The sequence below is a fragment of the Agelaius tricolor genome, unplaced genomic scaffold (genome assembly GCF_023055355.1).
Source record: "Agelaius tricolor isolate 1412-34295 unplaced genomic scaffold, bAgeTri1.0.p SCAF_1, whole genome shotgun sequence".
In the NCBI taxonomy this organism is placed as follows: domain Eukaryota; kingdom Metazoa; phylum Chordata; class Aves; order Passeriformes; family Icteridae; genus Agelaius; species Agelaius tricolor.
In genome coordinates this window covers 74382934-74407929 of record NW_027269261.1, presented here as the reverse complement: position 1 = coordinate 74407929, position 24996 = coordinate 74382934, and the positions used below count along the sequence as shown (strand labels likewise).

The 24996-nt window shown below is 36.3% G+C and overlaps 1 protein-coding gene across 1 annotated transcript in view; it reads right to left on the bottom strand.

The window, feature by feature from the left end:
- Positions 1–386: 386 nt before the first annotated feature.
- APOB (apolipoprotein B) overlaps positions 387–24996 on the bottom strand; it is a 35467-nt gene continuing 10857 nt past the window's right edge. Inside the window, 18 exon segments of the mRNA XM_071430756.1 lie at positions 387–597; positions 599–2208; positions 3273–3456; positions 4288–4402; positions 4853–12433; positions 13322–13698; positions 15376–15521; positions 15784–15971; positions 16101–16276; positions 17520–17730; positions 18298–18419; positions 18629–18811; positions 19335–19546; positions 20780–20947; positions 21712–21903; positions 22197–22373; positions 22913–23150; positions 23486–23697. Of these exon segments, the coding sequence (XP_071286857.1) occupies positions 387–597; positions 599–2208; positions 3273–3456; positions 4288–4402; positions 4853–12433; positions 13322–13698; positions 15376–15521; positions 15784–15971; positions 16101–16276; positions 17520–17730; positions 18298–18419; positions 18629–18811; positions 19335–19546; positions 20780–20947; positions 21712–21903; positions 22197–22373; positions 22913–23150; positions 23486–23697 (12303 nt within the window).

Genomic DNA, 24996 nt, shown 5'->3' with positions numbered 1-24996 from the left:
GCTTATGAATGTGACCTTTATCTTAAAACCTGTTTATTCTATGTATTCCATAGCTTTTGTGACTATTTACAATATGCATTGCACATTATTAACTTGATCCAACATATTGTGAAATTACAGAAAAGACTTCCCATTGACCTTGAAAATTGTTGGATTAAGCCTTATGCTCCAAGTAAAAGTAGTTGTAATGAATGACACAAAAATGTAATAAAGAACTCATTTATTGGCTTATTAAGCTTATTAAAATAACCTAGTGTAGATTATCAAGTTTTCATTTACAAATTCAGATTCAAACATATATACCTGAAGCTCCAGTATACTGATTGCTGTTATATTTAAATACATTTTGGTAGAAACTTGTTATTTCTCCTCTTCTACATGCCCATTCAGGTGTTCATGTGCTGCTGGATATTTTCCATAATCTCCTCAGGACTCACTTGCTCAGTGTCAAGTTGTTCATTAGTGAAGTGTTGCATTTCGTTCCATTTCTTGGAGCCTTTCTCAATGCCTTGCTGAATCAGTATGTGTGACATTTCCACTTTATTCCTGAGTGCCTGTCTGCTTTTTTGGGGCATTTGGTAAATGGCCTGCCAGTCACATGGGCACCTTTATTCTAAGCTCTCCTTGATGAACAGCTACATACGGCTTTATGCTCTCAGCTGTTATTTGCTCAAGCCGGTGAAGAAGCTCTGAGAGATATTGCAGGAAAGCAGAGTAATTCTCTATAGTTAGATCAATTAACCTTTTGGCTTCACTGATTAGCTTTTCTTGGGACTGACTAAGCTGCCCATAGATCTCCCGGAGTTTTTCTTTGAGTTGCTTGTTATGTTCATCGATTTTCCTCTTAGCAGCTGCAGACCAAGATCGGATTTTTTCTTGAGCAGCAGATGAGAGTTCCATGATCTTCTGTTTTCCTTTTCCTTCAAAATCAGTTATAAGGTCATAATATTCCTGACTGTAGATTTCCACCAATTCTCTTACTTGGTCTGTCAGGCGTGTAGCAATGCCAGCAAGATCTCCAATACGCTGGTTGTGCCAATCTACGAGAAGATCTATGATATTCTTCAGCCATCCCAGTACTTTTTCTTCCACCTCATAGTATTTCACTGACAATCCAAGTGTAGTTGGATCAAAATATTCCTCCCTCAATGACTTTACATAGAGGAGCAGCTGGTGCAGCTTTTTTGAAAGGTCCTGGAATGTCTTCTGGCTAAAGTCTTTGAACTGAGAAATGTATTTTTTAACATCTTTTGTCAAGGATCTCAGCTTCTGGGCAAATTCTGAAGCCATTGCATCTTTGTACAGCTGTTGTGTTTCGACTTTGATGTCTTCAAAAGTTTTGGATTGCAAGCTTCTAACCATTTCTTCTACCTTCTGAAAAACTTGTTGCACTGCTTGTTTCAGTTGCTTCAGCCTTCCTGCAAAGTCAGCTTCCTGAAGAGTAGCAAATGTCTGCCTGATTTTGTTCTGCAAATCTTTCAGCATTTCTTTAATTTGATCAAGTACATTACGGCCTCTAAGAATTGTTTCAGAAGCAGGAAGTCTGACTTCCAGCTCATTGATAGCTGCAATCAAGGCATCGAAGTACTCCTGAAGTTTTGAAAGGCATACATCAGCAGTTTTTGCTACCTTCTCTGTAGTCATGAGGTATATTTCTGCACCACTGTACTTTTCAGACAACCCAGGGACCTGAAATTTTGTGGTTTTCAGGAATTCAGTGGCTGAGTCAATTACGTGTTTTATTTTCTGGTGGTACTGTTCTATTATGTCAATTAAAACATTCAAAACTTCCGCTTTTATTCTTTGATAGTCAAAGTGTTCAGCCTGATCTGCTGCTCTCCGATAAAGCCGTTTAGCTTTGAACTTCAGCTCCTGATATTTGTCAGAGGCCTCATTGGCAGCTGTGCGAAGCTGAGCATCTATTTCATCTATTTGATTTGCAGCAAAAGTGTATGCTTTTTCAGCATTATTCTGCATTATATTCTTCATCTTTAAGGTGGCAGCACTAATTTCCAGTCCCGTATGCTCCTTATGGTACCGATTAACATATCTATAGACTGCATTTGTCATTTTAGGCACTCTTGCTTTCAGACCCAACAGCAAGTCTTTGGCAGCATCCTCGTTCCAGTTGAATTTCATTTGAATCTGGTCAGGTTCTTTAAGGGATATCTCACCTTTTAGTATGTCAATGTCATTCTGGGGAGCAGACTGAAAATACAAAACAGGGTAAGAAAACTCCAATATTATTTATGAGAGTATTTTAACATTCTCATTATTGCATCTTTAATTTTACCATTTATTAAGACAAGCACTCTCCAATTTTTTGTTCACTGTCTGTTTGCTGTCTGTTTGCTCTCATCTTGAAAGTTTATTTTGGAAGAAATTATCTTGTACCAAGCTATTTCAAGCTCCTTCAAAGCACAAGACTAGAACATAACTTAGTCTGGTCTTTAATATCTGACTGCAAATAAGATTTTTCCTTCCTTTGTATTAAATGCCAATCATGTCCCATAAGGCAGGTGAATTACTTGGGAAAATGAGCCTTCTACTCATTCCTGAAATCAATTAAAGAGAATTCAAAAAGGATTTTTTTAATATGAAAATATTAGAGGAATTAATTTTGTAATCATTTAAATAAATGAGACAATTTAGACAGTTATTCAGAGAAATTAATAAATCCTCAAATGAGAATATATTTACCTGTATAGTTTTTCCATTTTTATAATAAATAGTGAATTATGAGTTGCTTCTGATCCCTAATTTAGTATATAAGTTTGGAATGTAATATTTTAATTTGAAAATTATTGTAGTATGCCAATAATAAAAACATGTATTGTAACAGATTAAAAATTGATATTAACAGATTAAAAAAGACACTTCACAGATGGTCTGACCTCTTCTAGTTGCCTTATTCCTATAATGGTCCCTTATGTAGTAATTCCAAGTAGCCTGATGGCTATCTATTAAACCTGATGGGTAGCTTATCTAAAACTGACTTTGTACATTCTTCACTTTCAGTGGATGTGCCCTCTTAACCACAGGAGATGGAAAAAAATAACTCTGTGAAGGGCTTGAAAACACCTCTTTACACAGATATTATTTTTAGTACTAGAAAGGCCAGTGTAGGAAATGAAACCTTTAATTACTGATACTATAGTTTTTATTTGGTGGTTAATTTATATCTCAACATAAACATACACAAAATTTAAAAGGGAACTTTTCCTCTGACCACACCATACATTTTTGCTTTTTATTGCTCATATCAAGCTTACCTGAGTTTGGTAGTACATTCTGGCAACTAAAGTTTCATTGTCCCTTTCCATGACATAAGCAAGGGTCCCAGCTGAGGGTGAGGATATTGAGCCTGATGATTTCCATTCATTCTCTTGGTAACGTACATGAACATCTGTGAAAGTTGGGCTGATGATGTCTAGTGATAAAGTGTCCTCCACGCCTCTGCAACCACAGTAAATACACAGCTATGAAGCAATGCAGAAAGCACAAGCCAAATGATGTATGTCTGAACATCATACCACTTATAATTTCATATATATATATGTTAGTAAACAATGCTTTTATGATGAAAATAAAATATCAGGTTTATTATCCACATTTCTTAAAATTTAGCCTGACATATTCAAAACTTCATGTCACTCCAATTTTCCTGTTTTAGATAAAACTATATTGAGCTCTGTTGTGAATTTTCATTAAATTAGGGCAGGTAAACAAAGGCTGTAGCTGTACCATTATCAGCTTTCTACAGATTTCTACAAACTGACAGCAATTTTTCCACCAACACAAGTATAGGCACTACTGTTTACCTGCATTTGTACTTGCCTTCACTGATTCTGTCCCCTGGATGTATCAACACAACACTTGCAGATGGGAACAGGCAGAAAGAGAGACAAGTCTAATTCCTGGTGTGGGCACTTGTGAATAAAAATTACTCTGTACTGGCTTGTGGTGACAGAGGGATCCACTGGGAAGAAACCCAGCTATGTTGATGGTTAGATCTAGAACTGCTCTGATTATAAAATACTGTGTTTATGTCTCAGTGGTTTTCTGACCACTGAGGTGGTGAGAAAAGCTGTTCTAGAAACCCTGAGAGGGAACAGCTATCAAGTTACCTTGAGAGGGAAAAGGACACAGCCCATAATGGCAAGGTAGATATACATACAAGTTCTTATTAATTACTGCAAAGCACCCTGGGGTATTAGAGATCAAAGCAACAACATATCATTTGCAATTATGTGTATTATAAATCACATTATTAGAGCAAATCTTTACCGAAATCCTGAAATAGTTAGATTTTCCTGGTAGTTTGCACTCATGTCACGATGTGAAAAGCTGCCAGTTGTCTTCATAACAAACACACCTTCTTTATATTCGTAGTTTGAAACAACTGTGAAAAAGATTTCAAATGCGTATATTACCAACAAAAAATACAAAAGACATATCCAGTTGCATGTTAGATGGCCAGTTTTGGGGTATTTCACTGATATGTCCAATTATGCTTCAAGATACTGAATGCCCATAATGTCCCAAATAAAAAGACATGAAAACATTTGTTTAACTGGAGCATTTTAAAATTCACATTATATCTCAACATGGATATGACTGATACACACGCTATATATATATAGTCATTAGTCTTCAGGGTGACTGACTGAGACTCTGATACCAATTTATGAAAAAATGCCACTCCTGATAAAAGAAATGTCATCTAACATTAATGCTAAACAGGCAGAAACACCTTCATATGCAACACTCTGGGGAAAAAAGATCTGGAAAATCCTAGAATACAATAATTTTTTCCCTCAAAATCATGGCATATAGAATTTTAATGTCTTACCATTCAGGTCATATTCCAGGAATTGCAATGTTGAGCTGCAGGTAGAGTCAATGGAATGTTCAAAAGAATCCTTCTTATTTGTCAAGTCTGTTCTCCATGTGACGTTGTACAAAGGGGAAACAACTTTGAAAGATCCAGTCAAGGCACCAAATGAAGGGATGTAAATTCCAGCAGGCAAGGATATTTTCAGAGGGGGGATCTCAATTTTCTGTTCAGGAATGGTAATGGTAGGCATTTCAAAATCTGCAATTTTATTAGCTACTTCATCTAGATCTACAGAGAAACTGCCAAATGAAACACTCTTTGGTAAAGTGAATTGAGACATAGTTATTTGGTATTCAGGTATTGTCACCTCAAAAAATGGCATTTTATATTCTTCTAATGTAATATAATTTGCTCCTACATCCACTTTGGGGAATCTCAGCTTTGGCAGTGTGGGTAAATGGACATCAAATGGCATTGTGCTTAATGTCTGTGGAATTTTTATGTTGCGCAAGTCAACAGTGTATGCTGGGACCTGGAGAGTGGTGAAAGGAAGGTTGAACTCTGGAGTGCTGAGGACAGGGCTTGGAGCCTCTAGGTGTAACCCAGGAATAGTGACAGTGAAGCCATCGGTCAGCTTATTCACAGGTATGGGGAAAAAGTAACCATCCTCACTCTTGGTGTACACGAGCGATGCTGAGCCATTCAAGTACTGTTTCCTGTCAGCACTGGTAGTGACGTCCAGCTTCAAAATATCCCATAAGCTCTTCTCAGAAATGGGACACTTGATGACTTTGAGGAAGTCCATGTATCCTTCCAAAGAACCAGAAATATCAAATTTTGCTTTTGAGTTTTCATTTGATAACTGCATATCATGACTGAGAGATAATGAGTGAATTTGGCCTTCACCCTTCCATCCAGCTTTCTGGTTTGCAGGACTGATTTTCACTATAACAGCCTCATTAACTGATGCCATGCCCAGGTAGGGATTTGGCTGAATGGCTTGAATCTGGAGATCTGCTGATACATCCCAAGGAGCCAGCTCTAAGGTGGCTTTGCATCTCTGAGTTCCCGTTGTTGTGAAACGAGATGTACATCGTGCATAATTCTTCCCACTGTGCTCCCAGACTGCATAAATACGATGGGTAGAGGCTTCAACTGCAAGTAATTCTTTGATTTCAATCATCCAGAGTCCATCTGCTTTAGAGTGGGCCTCGAATCTGAGGGATGACCGAGCTCCATTAGCATTTAAATAGGCATTTACCTCATGGTCTAACCTCCCAGAAAATGCATTTCCAGTGTAAAATACTCCGTCAATACCCCCAGTTGTAGAAGATTCTACTGATATGTAATATGTCAGGCTCTCTAAAGCAAATTTGTGAGCAATTTCTCCCTTAGCACTGGTACCATATTTGGGAGTATTAAAATCATACATTAATTTTATCCCTGAGGAAAGAGTGGGTTTAGATTTCGTATTTCCAGAAAGTTCTTGGCTGAAATTCATTTTTAAAACTGGTGTGTCTACTTCTATATTTGTTGCCACGGTAGCCTCCATCATCCTCTTTAAAAGAGTGATAGTGCTATCATGGTTTCCTCCTAGATATTTGTTGTTACTCAAGGACAATGCTGTGGCCAGCTTCAACCCCCTTTTTCTTGTCAAACTTGTTGAACCATCCAGCTTAAATTGCAGAGCCTCAATGACAGAAGAGGATGAGACACCGAGATGTCCAACAATATCTGACTGATTGAACAGCCCAGCATTTGCAGTTAAAGTGATTACACTGGATTTAAATGAGAAGTCATAAGAAATGTTGCCCATGGCAGGAACTAAGATGTTGTTTGCTGAGCTGTTGATTCTGAATCTAGGAAGCTTTAGAGTGCGTAGATCCTGGGGGATATGAAGGACTGGAAGCTCAAAAGAAGGTACAACTAGTGTGTAAGATGGAACTGAAAAGCCAATTATTGGGACTGTGAATCCTCTTGTGCTTATTTCTTTTGGAAGCGTGAAACCAAAGGCTGGCATCTCAGCAGTGAAAGGAGAAACTTCAATATTCACAACTGGAATGGTGTATCCTGGAATTGTGAGGGTCCGTGGTATTTTGTTCAGTGATGTTTGTATTTTGTATTTGTCCAGTTTTGTTTTGGCTTCATTATATGACTTTGTAAGAAAATCTAAAGCTGCATTTCTCCCTTTCTCAAAATGCTTGTTGAATAAAAGGATGTTCTTATTAAGTACTTCATGCACTTTTGCTAGAGGAAGTGGGATTGCATGCATGTCTTTGTTTTTCTCATACTGAGCATTCAAATTTAAATCAAAGGATTGTCTTGTTGTCTTCAGTAATTCCTTCAGGCCTAGCTGTTCCCACAGTGAATAATCTTTCAGCTGAGGAGTTTTGATTCCAGTGTAGGGAATCTGAATCTGAGGAAAGCTTAGAGGAATGTTTAGGAAGTCCAGGTTGGCATCTCCATTCATTTCAATATGAGCTTCAATTCTGTCATCATTGCTGCCAGCAGACATATTATGGGAATATCTGTACTGATTGAATCTGCCAGTAGCTTGCCAGTTGACCTGCTGAACAGAAGAACTGAGGGCGAACCCATAGTTATTCAGGAAGTCAATTTTGCCAGTTAGTTTCATTGGGAAGCTGATTTTCACGTTTCCATCATTGTTTGTAGAAAGACGAATTTCGGCAGGGTTTGCCAAGAAGGAAAGTTCATTATTTACAGTTCCAGTAATCCGTCCATGGAGCCGAGCATTGTGAGAGCCTGTTAATTCTACTTTCATTCCTAGAAGATCTCCTGTGCCTTGCACATTCAGAAGGCTACGTCCCACACGCTGTGACTCCATTTCAGACTGAATCTGAAGCACTGCAAACATTAAGGAATGACATTCATATTTCATAGCTTGGTTGACTTTCAGGTACTTATCATTTATTCTATTGTTGGCAGAAAATGTAATACTGGGGCCCTCAATCTTGAAAGTGGCAAGTGAATCATGAGTGCCTTCATCGGAGAAATTAGGTGAAGCCCATTTCCAGTTTCCTCTACCAGTAGAGGTAAATGATATGTATCCTGCTTCTACCTCTGTTGTCATGTTATTGATCAGATCAGCCTGGCTGGAGAAATCAGCTTGTGGAATATTCAGTCTGTGAGAATATGCCAATCCACTCTGCATCCAAATTTTTCTTTGCAGCTTGACCATTAAGTTATTCTGTAGTTCTATTGAATTTTTCTTTGTATTTAGGTTTGCTCTAGTTTCAGCTTCACCTACTACTGAGGTCCCTAAAAATACCACTTCATTGGTGTGATCAACTTTAAGGAACCTATGGTTGACTTTCATGGCATTCTTAAGGTTCAGCTGTTTCATGTCAGGGGCCAGCAGACGTGAATCTGCAGTAACGCTAAAAACTAGGAAGTCTAATTTGGATGTTGTTTGAGCTGAAATGGAGGTAACAAATTCTGGACTGTTTGCAGATGTTGTGGTATTACGAAGCTCAGCTTGTGTAGACAGTGTGAAGAATGGAGAGGTGACTCTGAAAGCACCAGACAACTTGCCAAATGTAGGGACAGTCACAGTATGTGGGATATGTGGGAGCTGGAACTCTGGTATCTTCATGTTAGGAATCTGGAGCTCATTTAGATTTAGCTTTGGAATCAATAATTCTGGTATTTGAACCTGAGGCATTTGTATTTCTGGGAAAGAAATATCAGAAAAAGGCATATCTTTCATCTTCAGATCTTTCAAATAGACATCGATAGATGGGAACTGAAATTCTGCAGACATTAATTTGTCTATTGTTCTCACAATCAGAAGCTTAACTTCAATCAGGTCAATTGTGAAGGAAGGAATTGGAAAGGTATTTAGAATTTTAAATTCTGGGGTAGTAAATTTCATTGGGATTTTCATGTCCTTTAGTCTCTTAATATTGATCTCATAGGAGGGGATACGGAGATCACTCAGTGGAACAATGAATTCTGGTGTTCGAAATGTTGCTTCTCGAAGACTTCGGAGACTAACCTCAAAGGCAGGTATAGTGACTATAACTGCCCTGATTTCAGGGACTTTAAATCCAGTTTCAACAAACTGTTTTACATTTTCAGCCCAATTTTTTAGATCATACTCTTCAGCCAACGCAGTGATTTTTTTGGAAGCTGTGTTCCATTGGTTGGAGATGTATATGACAACAGAATTGTAGAATTGGCTTATCTTCTGAAGACACCACTGGAGTTCCTGAGAAATATCCATTTCAGAAATCCTCTCTCGTAGGTCTTCCAGATGTTCATTTACCTTGGCTTTGAGATTAGCAAATGTTGTTGAGTCTATGAGCTCCCTAAGCCAGTTAATTACTGCAGCAAGCTTCGTGTCCTTTACCTGTTCCATGTATTTTGAAATCACAGTTCTAAAATCTCTTATATACTGTTTCAGGGCTTCTGCTTTCTGTGGAAGTTCTAGATTTCTGAGTTCCTCATTTATTTTCTGAGTCACTTCTCGAATTCTGTTATTTGTGTCGTCTACAAATTGGTCATAATCAAAAGCCTTGAGCTTTTTAATAACCATGTCAAGGAACTTGTTGACTTGCTTTATCATCTTTTCATAATCAAAGGTTTGCACTTTCTTGACAGCATCATCAACAAAAGCAACAACTTTATCAAAGCATGACTTCACATCAGCATTTTGCAGGTAGATGGTCAGTTTCTGGACAGTTTCTTTTATTCTGTACGTTTTAAGCAGTTCTATCATTCTGTCAATTAAAAAATATATCTGCTTATCAATTTCATATTTTATAATCAATTTGTGCATACGACCACGGAAAGCGCTGATCTTCTCAGATAATTCATATTCCTCTATCCAATTTAGAATAAAGTCTTTGATTTGTTCAAGAATTTCATTAATTTTTTTGATCGGCAATGATTGCTTAAATTTTTCTAAACATTCTTTAGCATCAAACGCTTCAATCTGTCGTTTCAAATTTTCCGCAACGCTTCTGAGATCAATATTCTGAATCTGAATCTTGAGTGATTCTAGTTTTTCCTGTATTTTAGCTGTAATTCCATACTCATCATTGAGATTTTTAATCCAAGCCAAAGTACTGCTTCCGATTTCGTTAAGATCATATTGTTGGAAAAAAACCCGCAATTTTTCAATGATGTTGATTACAGTTGTTCTTACCTGATATTTGTTTTCTAGAGCTGTCATTGTTTCAACTATTTGATCAAGAAGCTGTGCAATAAGTGCTTTAATGTCGTACTGCTCATAACAGTCTTTGATGTATTCCCCAACTTTTATCAGATAGATCTGTATCTGAGACAGTATTTCTTGAAGATTGTCCATGGATTTTTCCAGCATAATTTGGAGATCATCAGATGTTATTCTGTAGTCCTTTGTGAAAGCAACAAAATTATTTTTCATGCTGCTAACTTTGCCTTTGATATCTAATTTGTCCATGTAATCATTAATGTCCTGTGGCAGTCTGTTCAAAGTTGCCTTGTATCTTTTCATGTGTTGTTCTATATCTACGCTCTTCAGATAACGTTGTATGGGCTGCAGTATGGATAGAATGGTGCCTCTGAGTTTTTCAAAGTAAACTGGCAAATTTTCCAAGAAGGGTAGGCTAATAACATGCATATCTTTATTTTTGTCATACTTCACAAAGCTAGAGATGCTGAATTCTTGAGGCTCTGATATGCTGTTCCTGAGACCCAACAGATCAATTAAATTAACTTCTTCAGATGTTAATGGCAGTATGAGTGATCTGTCCATTACAGAGAGATCTGCTAAAGCTCTTCCATTAAGTTCCACACCGATCTTTTCTGCATTATTGTAAGTGCTAAAATCTTGTGAATATACATTATTGTTTAGCTGACTTTTCAATTTCCAAGAACTTGACTGCTCCGATGGAGTAAAAAGCATCTGAACTTTGTTGTCAAGCAGGGTAGTGTACCTTCCTCTAGACTTCAGGTTATGGCTGGTAGAGCCTCTGTAATCATGGGAGAAAGTGAAAGCAAGAGGCTCTGCTTTAAACAGCAATTTGCTGTACAAATCTCCTGTGTGTTCACCCACAGCAAGCAGCTTTCCATTAGCATTGGTGTGTACATCAGCTGTGATGACAAATGGGGCCATAGTGGAACGCACAGCATTGCTGAAACGGAGAAGTTTGGAATCACAGTTTGTGTTCATGGTAACTGAGGAAGAAAGTCCTGCCACATCCAGATGAATTCTGTGACTCACTGCTGCACCTTGAACATTTGCCACGGTGTCTGTTTTCAAGTCTGCAGTTAGACCAGCACATGTAAGGGTGTAGGTGTGCCTTATTTCATCTGTTCCATGGGCTCCTCTGACATTGCCAACCAAGTTCATATTCAGAGGCTCGAGAAGAAGTTCTGCTTTGTTGGAAACTTCCGCTTTAGTGTATTTAAGATTATTGTTCAGTTTAGCTGTTAGTGAGCTAGGCTCCAGTTGAAGGTCAAAAACATGTTTGTGAAACTTGTCAAAGCCGAAGCTGTTGTCTAATTTTGAAACAAATGTTAAGGATAAGCCTGGAATATTCAAATCATTTGTGTACTCCAACTTAATCTCTTTGAATGATCCCTGCAAATTATTTGAAAACTTGAGTCCTTCTCTATTAACTCTGAAATTTAAAACATGTTTGTTGTCCATACCCAGAACTGTACTCTGATATTCACTTCCCAGCGTTATTTCTGTTAGGCTCACTCTTCCACCTACATTGAATTTTGCATTGTTTTTCCCATAGCGCCCGGAAGAGGACAGTGACATGGAGCCTCCAGCAGTGTCGAGCTTGGCATTCATTTCACTCTGAATTGCCAAGGGACTAAACTGCATGTTGGTGGTTGCACTGCTGGCTAGACCATACCGATTGACATTGAGTGATGACTTATGTGCAACTCGATTCTTCTGATCAGTCAGGGAGATATCAGTGTTGAAAACAAGGTCCTGGGAATTGAGAGAACCTGCAAACACAGCAAAATACTGGATTTGCTTGTAAGTGGCTTGGTATTCAGATCGAAGTGCTGCCATCTTCTTTGACAAAATTATTTCAAGCTTATTGACACCAGCAGTATGTTGATACCTCCCATTGGTTTCAGATGACATTTTCAGCTGGCTGTTTTCAAACTTCAGTGTAGCTGTGTTCTTTAATAGCTCATTTTGTACATCAGAAACTGAAGTAATGGAAAATGAACCATCACTGTATCTGCCAGATATCTGATTGGTAGCCTGAAGGTAAGAAGACTCCAACTTCAGATTTGATTTTCCTTCTAAAATCCGTCTCTTTTCATTGTATGTGGTAGACAGAGTGTAAACACTTTTTGCATACACTGAAGCCACTTCCAGCTGCCCTTCCATATTGACATTATTGGTATTCATGTTATTGATCTTTTCAGAAACAATTTCACTGGAAAATGAAAGCTGAGGACCCAGAGTACTTGATGCTGTAAGTGATAAGGTGTAGTTTGCAACTGGAACAGGTTCATAGTTCTTTCTGCCAGACAGCTTAAAAACTGATGTTAAGACTCTGTGCTTCAGGTGATTTTCGTATGCACAGATGAATCCGTTTCTGTTATATGATGCTTCTCCAGAACCTTTAATAGGAAAAAAGAGACAAAAGATAAGTGTGTCTATACCTTTTCATCTTTGAGCACTTGTCTGATGCCACTGAACTTCTATGCTACTGCTTGAATTGCAATTTCTGTGATGACATTTTGTTTTAAAGGCCTAAGTGCTTTGGTAAATACTGACTATTTCAGTAAAAATGGCTACTACTTTGATATTTGAAGCTAAAGTTTCGAACTAAAAATAAATTAAGTTTCTACACTACACTACTAAATACAGTAATGTGAAATAGCATAAAATTATGTCTTTATTTAAATTAAGAAGATGGACTCAAGAATAGTCCATATCTAACATTCCTAGATTTTAGTGTTTTCTTTATCATGCCTCAGTTATGGTGAGGAGTTTAGAAGAAATGAAGTCAGGTTGTCCTTTTGCTGTTTAAGAACCCAAACTGCAATTTTAGGGGAACCAACTTAAAAATACCATCTTATGACAATATATGGACATAAGAAAAGATAAGACAATTTTATTTACATATATACACATATTAATAGACTGAGAAATAAATTGTGGGCATACCTACACATACACTTGCACACCTGATTTTGAAAACAGTTGATTTACCAGCTGCACAAGTGTTTGTAGAATCATGCCTTCAGTTTTGAAGGACATTTTCTTCAGTAAGGAACATCCAGGAAAACATGGACTGTAAAAGTCTTAACTGAATTAAACTGACTTCTTCACCTTCAGTGCCTGAATAAACAGACACACCCAATGTCTTTAAAATCAAAGGGAAAGTGATTTGAGATCATGCAACACCTGTCTTTAAATAGGAATGAATGTACTGTACCTGATATAAGGGATACAAAATAATTAAAGTAGGTTTGCAAACATTGACATCTAGCAAACATCCTTACCTTTCACACTGTAGGAAAGCAGCTCCAAAACCGAATCAGCGTTTGTGTTATAGGTAGCTTTTACGCTGGTTGCTCTCTCTGTGGTGCTGTTAGTCACGGTGTACGCGGCTGTCCAGTTATAATAGTTACTGTACACATTAGCAGAGACCTCCAACTTGCCCAGCAAAGGCACACGGAAAGGATAGGATTTTGGAACAGTAAATGTTGGGATTCTGTATTCCTGAGATGGCACACTTATTCCCATGGACTCCACTACCAGAGGAGGTGTTTTAACAGTCTTCGGCATCCATATCTCATCAGATGATTTTCCCGCAAATGGCAGTGGAATATCAATTACAAAACTGTTTTTATTGAAGTTGTATCTGATCCGGCCTTCACTGGGAAATAAAGAGAGAAAGATAGGCTGTTAGAAACTAAGTTCATAACGCATATACAGGAGTTTTCATGATTTCCTCCTCTGCCTAAGATACTGAGCTTACTTACATACTTATATCATCGTCCTGATTTTAGTTTTAGAGAGAAATGTAACTATCAAACTTTATTGTCAACATTTTCAAGCACTCATTCATCAGTCTTTATCAAAAGTATTTTTGATACCAGGGAATTGTTTCAATGTTTTTTCCTCTTATTTCATAAACAAAGGTACTTGTAGGTAAAATTTAAAAAAATCCTCCAAAATCACTGGCACACTTGTGGGATGCTGAGTACCAGAAAAAGGCAATTATGTTTTTTTAAAAAGTGATGTATTCTTAGAGAAATGCATGAAATCATATTAGCGTTAGGAATTTATCTATCTTTCCCATTATAAAAATTTCAAAAGTTTCATCTAAATATTCAGCATTTTTTTATTCTGAATAAAAGTAAATAAAATCTAAGCATGCGAACAGGAACTAGGACTGAAAAATGGATCATTGGCTGAAAAAGTGTAATTAGGAAAAGGCAAAACAGAAAGAAACTTGGCCTTAATTCCTGAATGAACAATAGGCTGGCAAAGATACTTTTCTTGTTTTCGTAACTGGTCTTTCATATTGCAAAATCTTGAATTTTTACACTTAGAACTACATCCTAAGATGAAAATTAAGCAAATGCCTTTTAAATTTTGTTCCTTTACAAAAAGATTACAAATTTACAAAAGGAAATTTGTTCCTTTAAAAAGCTACATAAAAGAGCAGTAAAAAAAACCCATTATTATATTATAATTAGCACAGATGATAACAACCTAGGAGAAAAAAACAGTTTCTTCCTTACTTATACTTAGCTCTGGAGCACAATGGCAGCAATAGAGATGTGTAGCATTAACACACCATACCATACTAGCACAATAAAAGATAATACATGGAAAAACAGATCTAAGAGATACAAAATTGAAGACTCTTCTCCATTTGTTTTTCGAATCCAATCTTACACTAGCCTCTGTTGTCCTTTGCATTTATTTCAGCATTTCATTTCTATGAAATTTAACAGAAGGGTAATGGCATTCATACAAGTCCTGTGAAACTCTAGACGGTAGAAGAGATGGGACCAAACTAGTGCACGCATCCAGTCCATATGAGTACAACTTCCCTGTGAGCATGTCAGGCATGGGAGGAGGTCAGGTTACTCTATTGGTGGAGGTTAACCACTATGTGTAGGGTAATGGGAAGAACTGTCCAACAGGACTGCACAGGAAAATGTAGAGCTATCAGGGTGATGGCCAAAGTGTCAGCGGGGATGTAGGATACAAATCTATGAGAAACATGGCTTCAGTAATTCTGTGGCTTAAAGACTGTTGAATGCTGTATTTTTATTCAGTATGCCTTATAATATAATACAATACTTTGGCATCTATTCACATACGACATGAAGTCAAATCTGTATTAAATATGTACATCAATTCCTCCATATAATTTCATTTCTCTGACTGTAAAGTTCTTTGTTATCATTCCAAATTTATGCTAATGTTTACAGCAATTCAATGCTGTTTTATAAAACCAAAGCAAAATAAAGTAACACTAAAGTGTGAACAAATATCTATTTTCAGTTTCCTTTTTCACTATCCTAATTTTATTCCCTACCTCTTCAGGAAAAGTTCTTCAGGAATGGTGACAACAGGCAGGTTAAGTTTCTGAATGTTCAGCTCCTGCAGTGCACTTAGTTTGTCTTGCAGAGTCTGGGCATAAGGGACATCTTTTGATGTCTTTTGCAGCCAGGTGTTTGTTGCCTGCAATGAGGAGAAAAGTTTTGTAAAGTAAATAAAAAGTTTTAGGACTTCTCAGTGAAGGTATCTGAAAGTTATTTGAACTACCCAAATACTGGGGTCTAAGTATCTGTTAAAGTGACTCATTCTTATCAAAGCTGGAAATACACAGCTTATTCAATTTGATGAGTGATTTTACAAGTAGTTCTTATTTTGGCTTTCATGGGGGAGGCAAGAATTCCTCAGGGCTATGTACTGGATATCCACTGCAGGTTGAAAACCATACCACGATAAATTGTGACACGATATGTCGCAGTGTCATATCTGTATGAGCCACTTTCCGATCCAGAAGTTCGTTGGTACGCTTCTCTAGAGTTTTTGGGTAGTCTGAAAAGTCAAGTGGGAAGGCAGAAGACAGTTTTTTCACAGCAGCACTGGCACCTGAATTCCACTCTAGCTCAACTTTCTCAGCATCTAAAATTCAAATTTTAAAAAGAAAATGGTAAAATTAGTAATATTCTTATTTTCAGAAATACTATGAACTAAAATAAAAAGATGCTTAAATGTACAGGTTGTGTATGTGGATCATGTTTTTGCTCCTACCATATCTGAGAAGAACTCTTTTTGAAATTGAGTTTCCATGAATTGTTGCAGCTGAGCTGATCTGAAGATATGCTTTGTTTGGTGAATAATTAACCAATGCTTCACTTCCAAGTTCTGTTTCCAGGCGAGGAAAAGAAATGATGCCTCTTAACATTGTCTCTTCCACTCCAGCGTATCTGTGAAAGAAAAAATACATGTGAATAAAAATATTTAATTGTATTTTTTCAGGAGCAATTTCAGCATTTAAATCTATAGCAAAGGCATAATAGGTGTTACAAAAAATTAGATTGAATCAAACTTGTAAACAATGTTCTAATTCAATGAATATTTTCAGCTTATGCTAGTTACTTTGGAAAACCTGTAGTAGACTATTATAATGCTGCTGTGCAGATACACACAGTAATGAGTCTGTGTTAATTTCAAAGGAGTGAAAAGGATGGAAATATGTACCTGTCCTGGTAAAGTTGTAACTGAACCAAATTCTAAATGCCTTACTCAAGCTGAATTCTCTGCTCAGGAAATAGACTGTGGCCATGAATCACATAGAAACAAAACACTTGGCAAAATATATTATGCCAGTGGGCTTCATTTTCCTTTATTCACATTTATTTTATATCTCTGTAACTTTGTTGACTCAAGCAAACTTCTAATGTTATGTTAGTGCAAATGAAAGGGAATTGAGGTCTCTGACATCTGTCCAAAGCTCCCACTGATATCAGAGGCAATTCTACATGAACAGCAAAGACAAAGACTCCCTGGGGCACCATCAAGATCACAGAATTCCATGGAAGACTGAGGTTTATTAAAGAATGTGATCAGCCCATTTCACTATGGGCTTCTGAGGCAGACAATTTTAGAAACCCTGGCAGGCTGAACATTTTTGTTAGCTCCCCTGTAGATGTTCCCGGAAATATTCTCATCGAGAAGCGTGGGAATTTTTACAGGAAGCTCTCAGTTATTTTTGGTTTTGTTTCTTACTGAGTGCCATTAGATTTCTTCATGGGGAGATGTAATAACTTTTTTTAGAGCCAAGCATATCCAGTAAAAGATAATACCTCTCTGAACAAACCTTGCCTTGTTTATATCCTTGGATTATCACACCTGCAATAACAGTAGTACAATGCATTCTTGTAGTCATGTGTGTGCAAACATGGAAGAACTACCTCAAGGAACTTGTATTACAAATTATATATATATACATATAGTAGGAAAGATCAATCAATGTGTTACATGTATGCATTTGATACATTAAAAATAAAATCGTTTAAAATTTTTCTATAATGGGGTTTCAATGGCAAGTTTATCTGTGTTGGTATTTAAGAAATTTCTCCAAAACAAGATAAAATTTTGCCCAATTTTTACATCCAGTGAAACCTTTTCAAAGGGAGCTGTTAAATTCTAAATGTTTTCCTGAGTTACCTTATCTGGCCAGTAAGAGTAACTTCTGTAATCTTCTTGTTGTTGACATCTAAGACAAAGGTGTATGCTTTCTTCCCAGAAATGGATTCATCAGTAATTCTGAAGTTTGTACCAAAGTCAACACCAACATCTGGAATCTGGACATCACTGGTCAAAATTTTTTTGCCTCTGTTGTACCTGAAGGTCAATGTGGCCTCATGCTGGTTTATACCTAGAAAATATAATGTACTTTGTTTATTCACAACTATGGAATCTGTTTGGACTTTTCTTAAAAGGAGAACAAAAAGAATCAGCTGACAATTATATCCCACTAAAGATCTAACACAACTTTTAATGAGTCTGATTTGCAACTGGCCCATCTTTTTTCTTCTCATCTTCTAAACACATGATGGGCTGACCCACTGACCCATCAATACTTTTTTATTTAAATGACCCCACCAATGTTTTGTATGATTTCATTCCATATTTCATAGGAAACATATTTTTCTCATGCTTATATAGACCCCCTCAATATTTCCTCTTCCTTGCTTCCATTCACCAACATCATGCTTTTATTAAAATCATTCAAAATACAAAATCAGCCTCTCATCATGAAAATCTTGCACTGAAATTGCATGAAAGGAAATCTAGTTAAATCGTGGGCCTGCTTGGATGTGAAAATAGTATTCTATCTTACACTGTTAAGAATACTATTAAGATTTATTAATAAAAATGTCTTTTCTATAAAATGACAGTTCAAAACCTAGAAAAACCACACAGGGTTTATTTTGACACTTACCTTCTGCCTGGACAGCAAACTTTAAGGTGTCTATCTGGTCATTTCCCTCTCTCTGCAGCTCATAGTTTGCACTTGCAGAGTATTCCTTTACTTCGCCTGTGGACACTAATTCAACCTCAAATCTACAGAAGAAGTAAACAAATGTAACTTTTTTTGTCCATGACCACAAACAGAAGAAATCATACAGTTCTCAACAGCTATCTTTCTGAGCTGCTGCTGCCAGTAAGTTTTGAAAGATTTTTTAATGCAAAGCTTGATGTGAGAGACTATTGGAGACTAAGCGGGAAGGTAGTTAGCACAAAATAAACATGTCTAAGTTGACATGGCTTACCTGGATTCTCCAGTCAAGGGAAAATAAGGAACTGCCTCTGTGTCAGTGGAATTAGGGTACAATACTTTGGTGCAGAAATTTAGACCAGGAATGAAAGGCTTACAAGAAGTTGAGGTTTCTTGGTTCTCTATCAGAGTTGGAATCTCTTCAGTTTTGGCTGGAGACACCAAATGCAGTGTATTGCTGGAACAGAAAAGTCAGTAATTTATTCCCAGGACAGGTGCTCAGATGTCCTATTAACACAGTTACCTCTGAATAAAATTCCCTTATTGATGTAGGAGCTAACTGAAATAACATCCGGATTTACATGATGTAGGTATTATTATTGATAATTATAATTTAGTGTATTGAGCCATTTGCTCTCTCTAAAATTAATGTAAGTAGTCCATTTAAATTCAATTTTAAAATATGTATTGCTATTATAATAATTTTATGTGAAAGAAAACAAAATAATGGAAATAATAAGAGTCTTGCATAAAATTTTAAAAATAGTGACAAATAATCTGTAAGCCATGACTCTAAGTCACCACTTACCTGGCATATTTGCTTGTCTTACAAAAGAAGTTATTGCAGTTTTACAATGTCTGGGATTTTTCTGAACTGAAAACTTCTCCATGCCTGCCCTAGATTTTCAATTCCACCACAATAAAAACCAAGAACAGAAGGAAGAACATAGCCTTGAAAGATCTCATTCAGTTCTCATTACCTGATACTGAGGAGTTTTACTGGACTCTTCGGAGCAGGAATGCTGAATTTCAATTGTCCAGCTTTTACACTAACATGTGCCTCTATTCCAGATTCATGGAAAATATTAGAATTCATCTCCACACCACTTCCAGCAAATTCAGGCATATTTATTCCCAGGTGTGTCACAAACTCAACTGCTACTGAAGGTTTAGCAATGAGATCTGCTTGCATCTATTTAATAATAAAAAAAAGGGGTATTTATTTGGCCCAATACACTTCTTGGTGGTTATACAAAAAAAAAAAACCCATACCACTCCTGTTAATAACAGAGGAAAGTTTTACAGAATTGATTTTGCTATTCAAAAAAATCTGATTCCCAAATCACATAATCAAATGGAATATATAAGTGGTAACTATGGTATAAAAAACCAGCAAGATGATAACATCAAGAATCCCTACCTATTTTAATGTAAAAATACTCATGCTTCAGAAAGATTTTATACATGGAGCTACTTGCATGTATTTATAAATCTGAAGACATGAGCCAGTTCTTCATTGTAAGAAAAAATAGCAGTTTTCAAAGACAATGAGCAAACAAACACAATTATAAAAAAGAAATGGATCCAAGATTTGAATTTCTCCAAACACACACTGGCTTATTCTCAAGCTTTTGCTTTGGCATTAAGAAAGAAAGGACAGAATGCAAAATTCTGGAAAAGATTTCAAAGCTAGCTGAAGGGCAACAAGTACTAAATTTGAGAATTTATTTCTTATTTTGATTTAGATCTTGTATATGGTAGAAAATGAAAAGTTTAGATTAATAGAAAATGAAAAGTTTAGATTAACTGACACTAATAAGAAATTCTTAGAAAATATTGACTAGATTAGAGCAAGGTAGTTATTAGAACTGTAAAAAGGAATAGAAAAATTTATTTTCTTTTAATTTTAAGTGGATAATTAATTTTGTGTCATATGCTTTTTCCTTGCTACAATTTTAAGATGTTTCCTCTCAGGTGAAAAAATATTTTACTTGACTCAATTTTCAATATTTCTTTTAACTGTTAATCAAATTTTTTCTCTTTGAATTTGCCCCAACAAAATGTTTTGTTTACTTTTAGGTTTGAACAGCAAATTCACATAGTGTAGCTTTTCTACTGTTGTATTTTGAGTGCAGGGGGAGAGAAAGAAACAGATTTAAAAAAATGTTATTTTTGAAAGAGTGATTGAAATACTTTTAATTCATACATTTTATTATGTCTCATTTGTAATTTATTATATGCATTACTTCTTAATCTAATTTAAATGTCAGCCACAAATTAACCAAAGACCTCTAATGAGTTAGGGTTTTTTAATATTGAGAACATTTTGCAATCTTTAAAATGCTTCTAGTGTTACAGTTTAATCCATAAATTAAAATGTTGATTATTAAGAGGAGAAAAAATATAGACAGCTATTGGAACTTACGCTTTTTTGATGAAACTTTGCAGCTACTCTTGCCCCAGGTGTTGCTATTCCAGACAAGGCAAACTTGAGTTGCAAACCTGCTCCAGTTGGAAGCTCAAACTCATTGTCCATGAATATGTAGTGGACAAATAGATCCCTGTCAACACCTTTTGAGATGGCTTGTGCAATCTGGGAATCAAATAAGGAAATGAACAGTAACAAATCCACGCTTTGGAATATGCACATTTTGTACTTTTCAAACTGATCAGGGAATGATTGCAACTCTATAATCCAAAAGTAAATTTCATATGGAGTAAGAATCTAATTTCCACAGATTCACTGCTTCAAAAAATATACTAAAAACTGTCAGCAAAAGCTGAACTTTAAATGAATAGCAGATTTTTTACCAGCCTTGACACACACAGGTTGTCTACCTTAACATACACATACAAAGGCAAATTGGTTTAGATACCATGTAATATTCTGGTTTCCCCAAAGACAATGGCAAAGCATTATTTTACTTCAATGAAAGAAGTATATTACCAAATATTCCCAAAATGTACTACATCTTTTCTTTTTAACTTGACAAGGATGACATTTTTAATATTAACACATATTTACATAATTTAAAATTTAGTCATGTAACTTAGTAGCCAGTACCAAAGTTTTGGGAATTGTTCCAGTAGATATCTCAATAATACAATATGATCTGAACTTTCCCTTTTTTCTTCCCCTCACCAACCCTCCAGGAGGACACCACTTGGTTATTGGGGAGTCTTCATAGATTTCTCAGTCCTTCAACATCAGCCTGGGTATTTTATCTTAAATAATTATATTTTCATGCTGGTATCAAATATTTTTGCATAATAGTTAAATACAATCTACATCTTAAAAAAAAAATCTGTTTTTAAAAAAAAAAGTTGATAATGCACATTGATGCATCAGAAACATACCATTTCAGGAACAGTCTGAAGAGTTTTAACACTCTTTAAAATCAAGCTTCCCAGCAGTTTAAAATCATTGAGTTTCATGTACCCAAGTTCTTCTCCCAGGATCCTTAGATATGCTCTTCCTTCTGGAGCTTCTTTGCTGCCCAATTCTTTTATCAGTTTTTCAAGGTTAAGTATTATTCCTTTCACAATATCCTGAAAATTCAGTCAGAAAGCAATAAAACAGACTTATATGAAGTATGTAAGATCATACATCTAGAACAAGTACTTCATGAATGTCAGCTATTCTGCACATGCACTTATAGATTTCTCCCCACACAAAGATCCCTCCAAATACAACTAAGAAAACATGTTGTTAAATAACCTTAAGGATTTCTGTTTATCTCACAACAGAGTAGAAGGAACATATAGAGTAAAGCACTAAGTGCTGTAATTACTGTGTAAAAATAGGAATGCTGTGATGCACAGAGAATGTTTTCAAGCTGTACCTGATCCTGCTTGCCATCCTGTGAGTAACCAAAATAGTCAAAAAGTGCCTTGGAAACCTTCTCTGGCACTTTGCCATCAACCCAGTACAAGGCCTTGGTTGCAGTGTCTGGGAAAAATCCATTCTCTCCGAACAATGCTTCCAGTGTTGGTTCAAATCCCTTTCCATCCAAGCCAAGCTGAAATGAACAGAAAGGACAATGCATAACTGAGACAGTTGCCTCCTTTTCTTTGGAACTTTACAACAAAGAGACTTTCTGGGGAGCAAAACATGCATTTAAAGTGTATCCTAGAAGCCCATGACTCTTAACAGAAGATATGCAACACTATGTCTTATAATTCATTTTATCTCTATGGTGAGGTTCAACAAAAAATATATGCATAGGTTGTATCTCACTTAAAATCTACTATGAGTACTTCAGTGTGCCAGTGATGATTCATTAGCACAAAGTCAATGTGTTATGGATGGGTTCATTTTGCCCTGAGCCCTTTAATAACTTCAACAGGGTCGTCCATCCAGTCAGTGGCAAGTGACATCACATAATGAATGGCTTGCTCTAAAGCCCAATGAGACCAAATCAAAGTCCCCTTGAAGTCACAGTGATTTCTCCCAAGGCTTGTAAAAAAAATACATTATTCACAGAAAGTTGTTATAAGAAAACAGAAATGAGAAAGAAAGCAGCTGAATACTAGCAAATGTTTTTGATAATAGTTGTACCTCAAAGACATCACTTGGGTTGAATCCATAGACTTGCAGGGTGGTTTTCAGCATGGTCTCTTTAGGAATATAGCTGTTTGGATCAAATATCACGTTTCCTTCTACTTTGGCAGAGATGGGGTCAATTCCAGGTACAGAAACTCTTTTTGAAATCTGATAATTTTGTGAGAATTTTCTGAAATCTTTGGCTGTTGGGAGCTGATTTCCTTTCAGAGCTTCTTCAACTTGGCTTTTTAGACTAGGGAAGAGGATAGCAATTAAAATATGATTAGTATATATTCCATACACTCATTTAGTCTTAATTAAGGGTTTTTTTATGCCTTTGCATACATTCATACAGCTGTGCTGATTTCTAATGGATAGGTCTCTGCACATATTTAACAGTAAACATAAGACTTAAGGAAAAGACTATAATCTGGCACTGTCCTGACAAAGCCAGTTTACTCAGCTGATGTGCTTGTTCAAATAAACAGAAAAACCATTCAAAAACTCCACTGCTAGATAACTACTACTGCAGCTATGGCAAAACTTTTTTCTTCCAATGAGACCAATATAGACATAAATTTCACTTACTCTTCGATGCCCAGTTCTTCAGAGTCCAGGATGTTGGCAATGTGTGAGGCGACAAAGCTTTTCACCTGCTCACTCTTCTCCTTTGTGAGGACTCTCAAAATCTTTGCAAGATCACTTGGAGAGGGATTTTTCATCACTAGGAGATAGGATGCTAGACGTTTGTCTGTGGGTGCATCCAGTTCTTGGAATGCTTTGAGAAGGGCTGAACGGTCCTACACAAATAGAGAAAGGTTTGCATTGATGAACTGGCTCATGGATGATATTGCTAAACCCTTTTGGGAATATATGGGGTGAAATAATAACAGAATATTTTTGATTGGAAGGGATCTGTAAGGATCACCGAGTCCAAGTCTTTAGTGACTGCATACCTATTTTTGTACCTTCTTTCTACAGCCCATCACAACAGTTTCCTTGAAGTTATTTTGTTAAACTTTCTTTTGCTAGAAAACATTGTAGAAATTATGGCTTTATTGAAAGTGATTTTCATAGAATCAGAGGATCACAAAATCATTTGTATTGGAAGGGACCTTTAAAAACATCTAGTTCCAGTTCCTCTGCCATGAGCAGGGACACCTTTCACTGGACCAGGCTGCTCAAAGCCCTCTCTAACCTGGCCTTGGACACTTCCAGAGATGGAGCATCCACAGCTTCTCTGAGCCAGAGCCTCACCACCCCCACAGTAAAGAATTTATTTCTAATGTCTAATCTAAAACTACTCTCTTTTAATTTGAATCCATTCCCCCTTGTCCTGTCACTAAATGATCTTGTAAATAGTCTCTCTTATCCTTTATTTTCTTATATTTTTAATATACTTTTCCCCTCTTTTTTCCCCTTATCTTTTTTTGTTTGCTTTTTTTTTATCTTTTATTTTTTATCTTGTACATACAGGTTACACTTTTACTTAAGAATTCTGATTTTTGATCATTGGGAATCATGTGTGCAGACAAATTATCAAAATTTGGAAAAAAGATCATTCAATTTAGGAAAAGAAGATGCTCAAAATCTACTGCTGCAGGAAAAATAAAAAACATAATTTAAAATTAAGTAATAATTAAAAAATTTAAATGTATTAAACTGAATCTGAGGATATGAGTTTCAGGTGCTCCCAGTCTCCCAGACTTTTTAAGCCTTATCTGGAAATGAGAGCATATCTTTTAGAGAAGAAATTTTTCAATATTGAAACTATCTCACCATACTGAGCAGAAATGTTCTGTATAATGATACCTGTTTTGTAAGGGATGCTGTAATGTCATTGCATTGTAAACACACATCTACCCAGTACTGTTAACAATGACAATAAAATGCGAGTATAAAATAGGGACATGACTTTTTTCTTAGTTAAATACATTTAGGTCTGGGGTAATTACTTAGTTAACACCACTTTTAAATAAGCAGAAGACACTTAAGACACTAAAAGGAACAGATTTGATCTTCCCGTTTAAACTGAGACTAACTAGACAAAGAAACTGCATCTCAAAAGAGCAGCACCCACTACATCAGGAGGTTTCCCA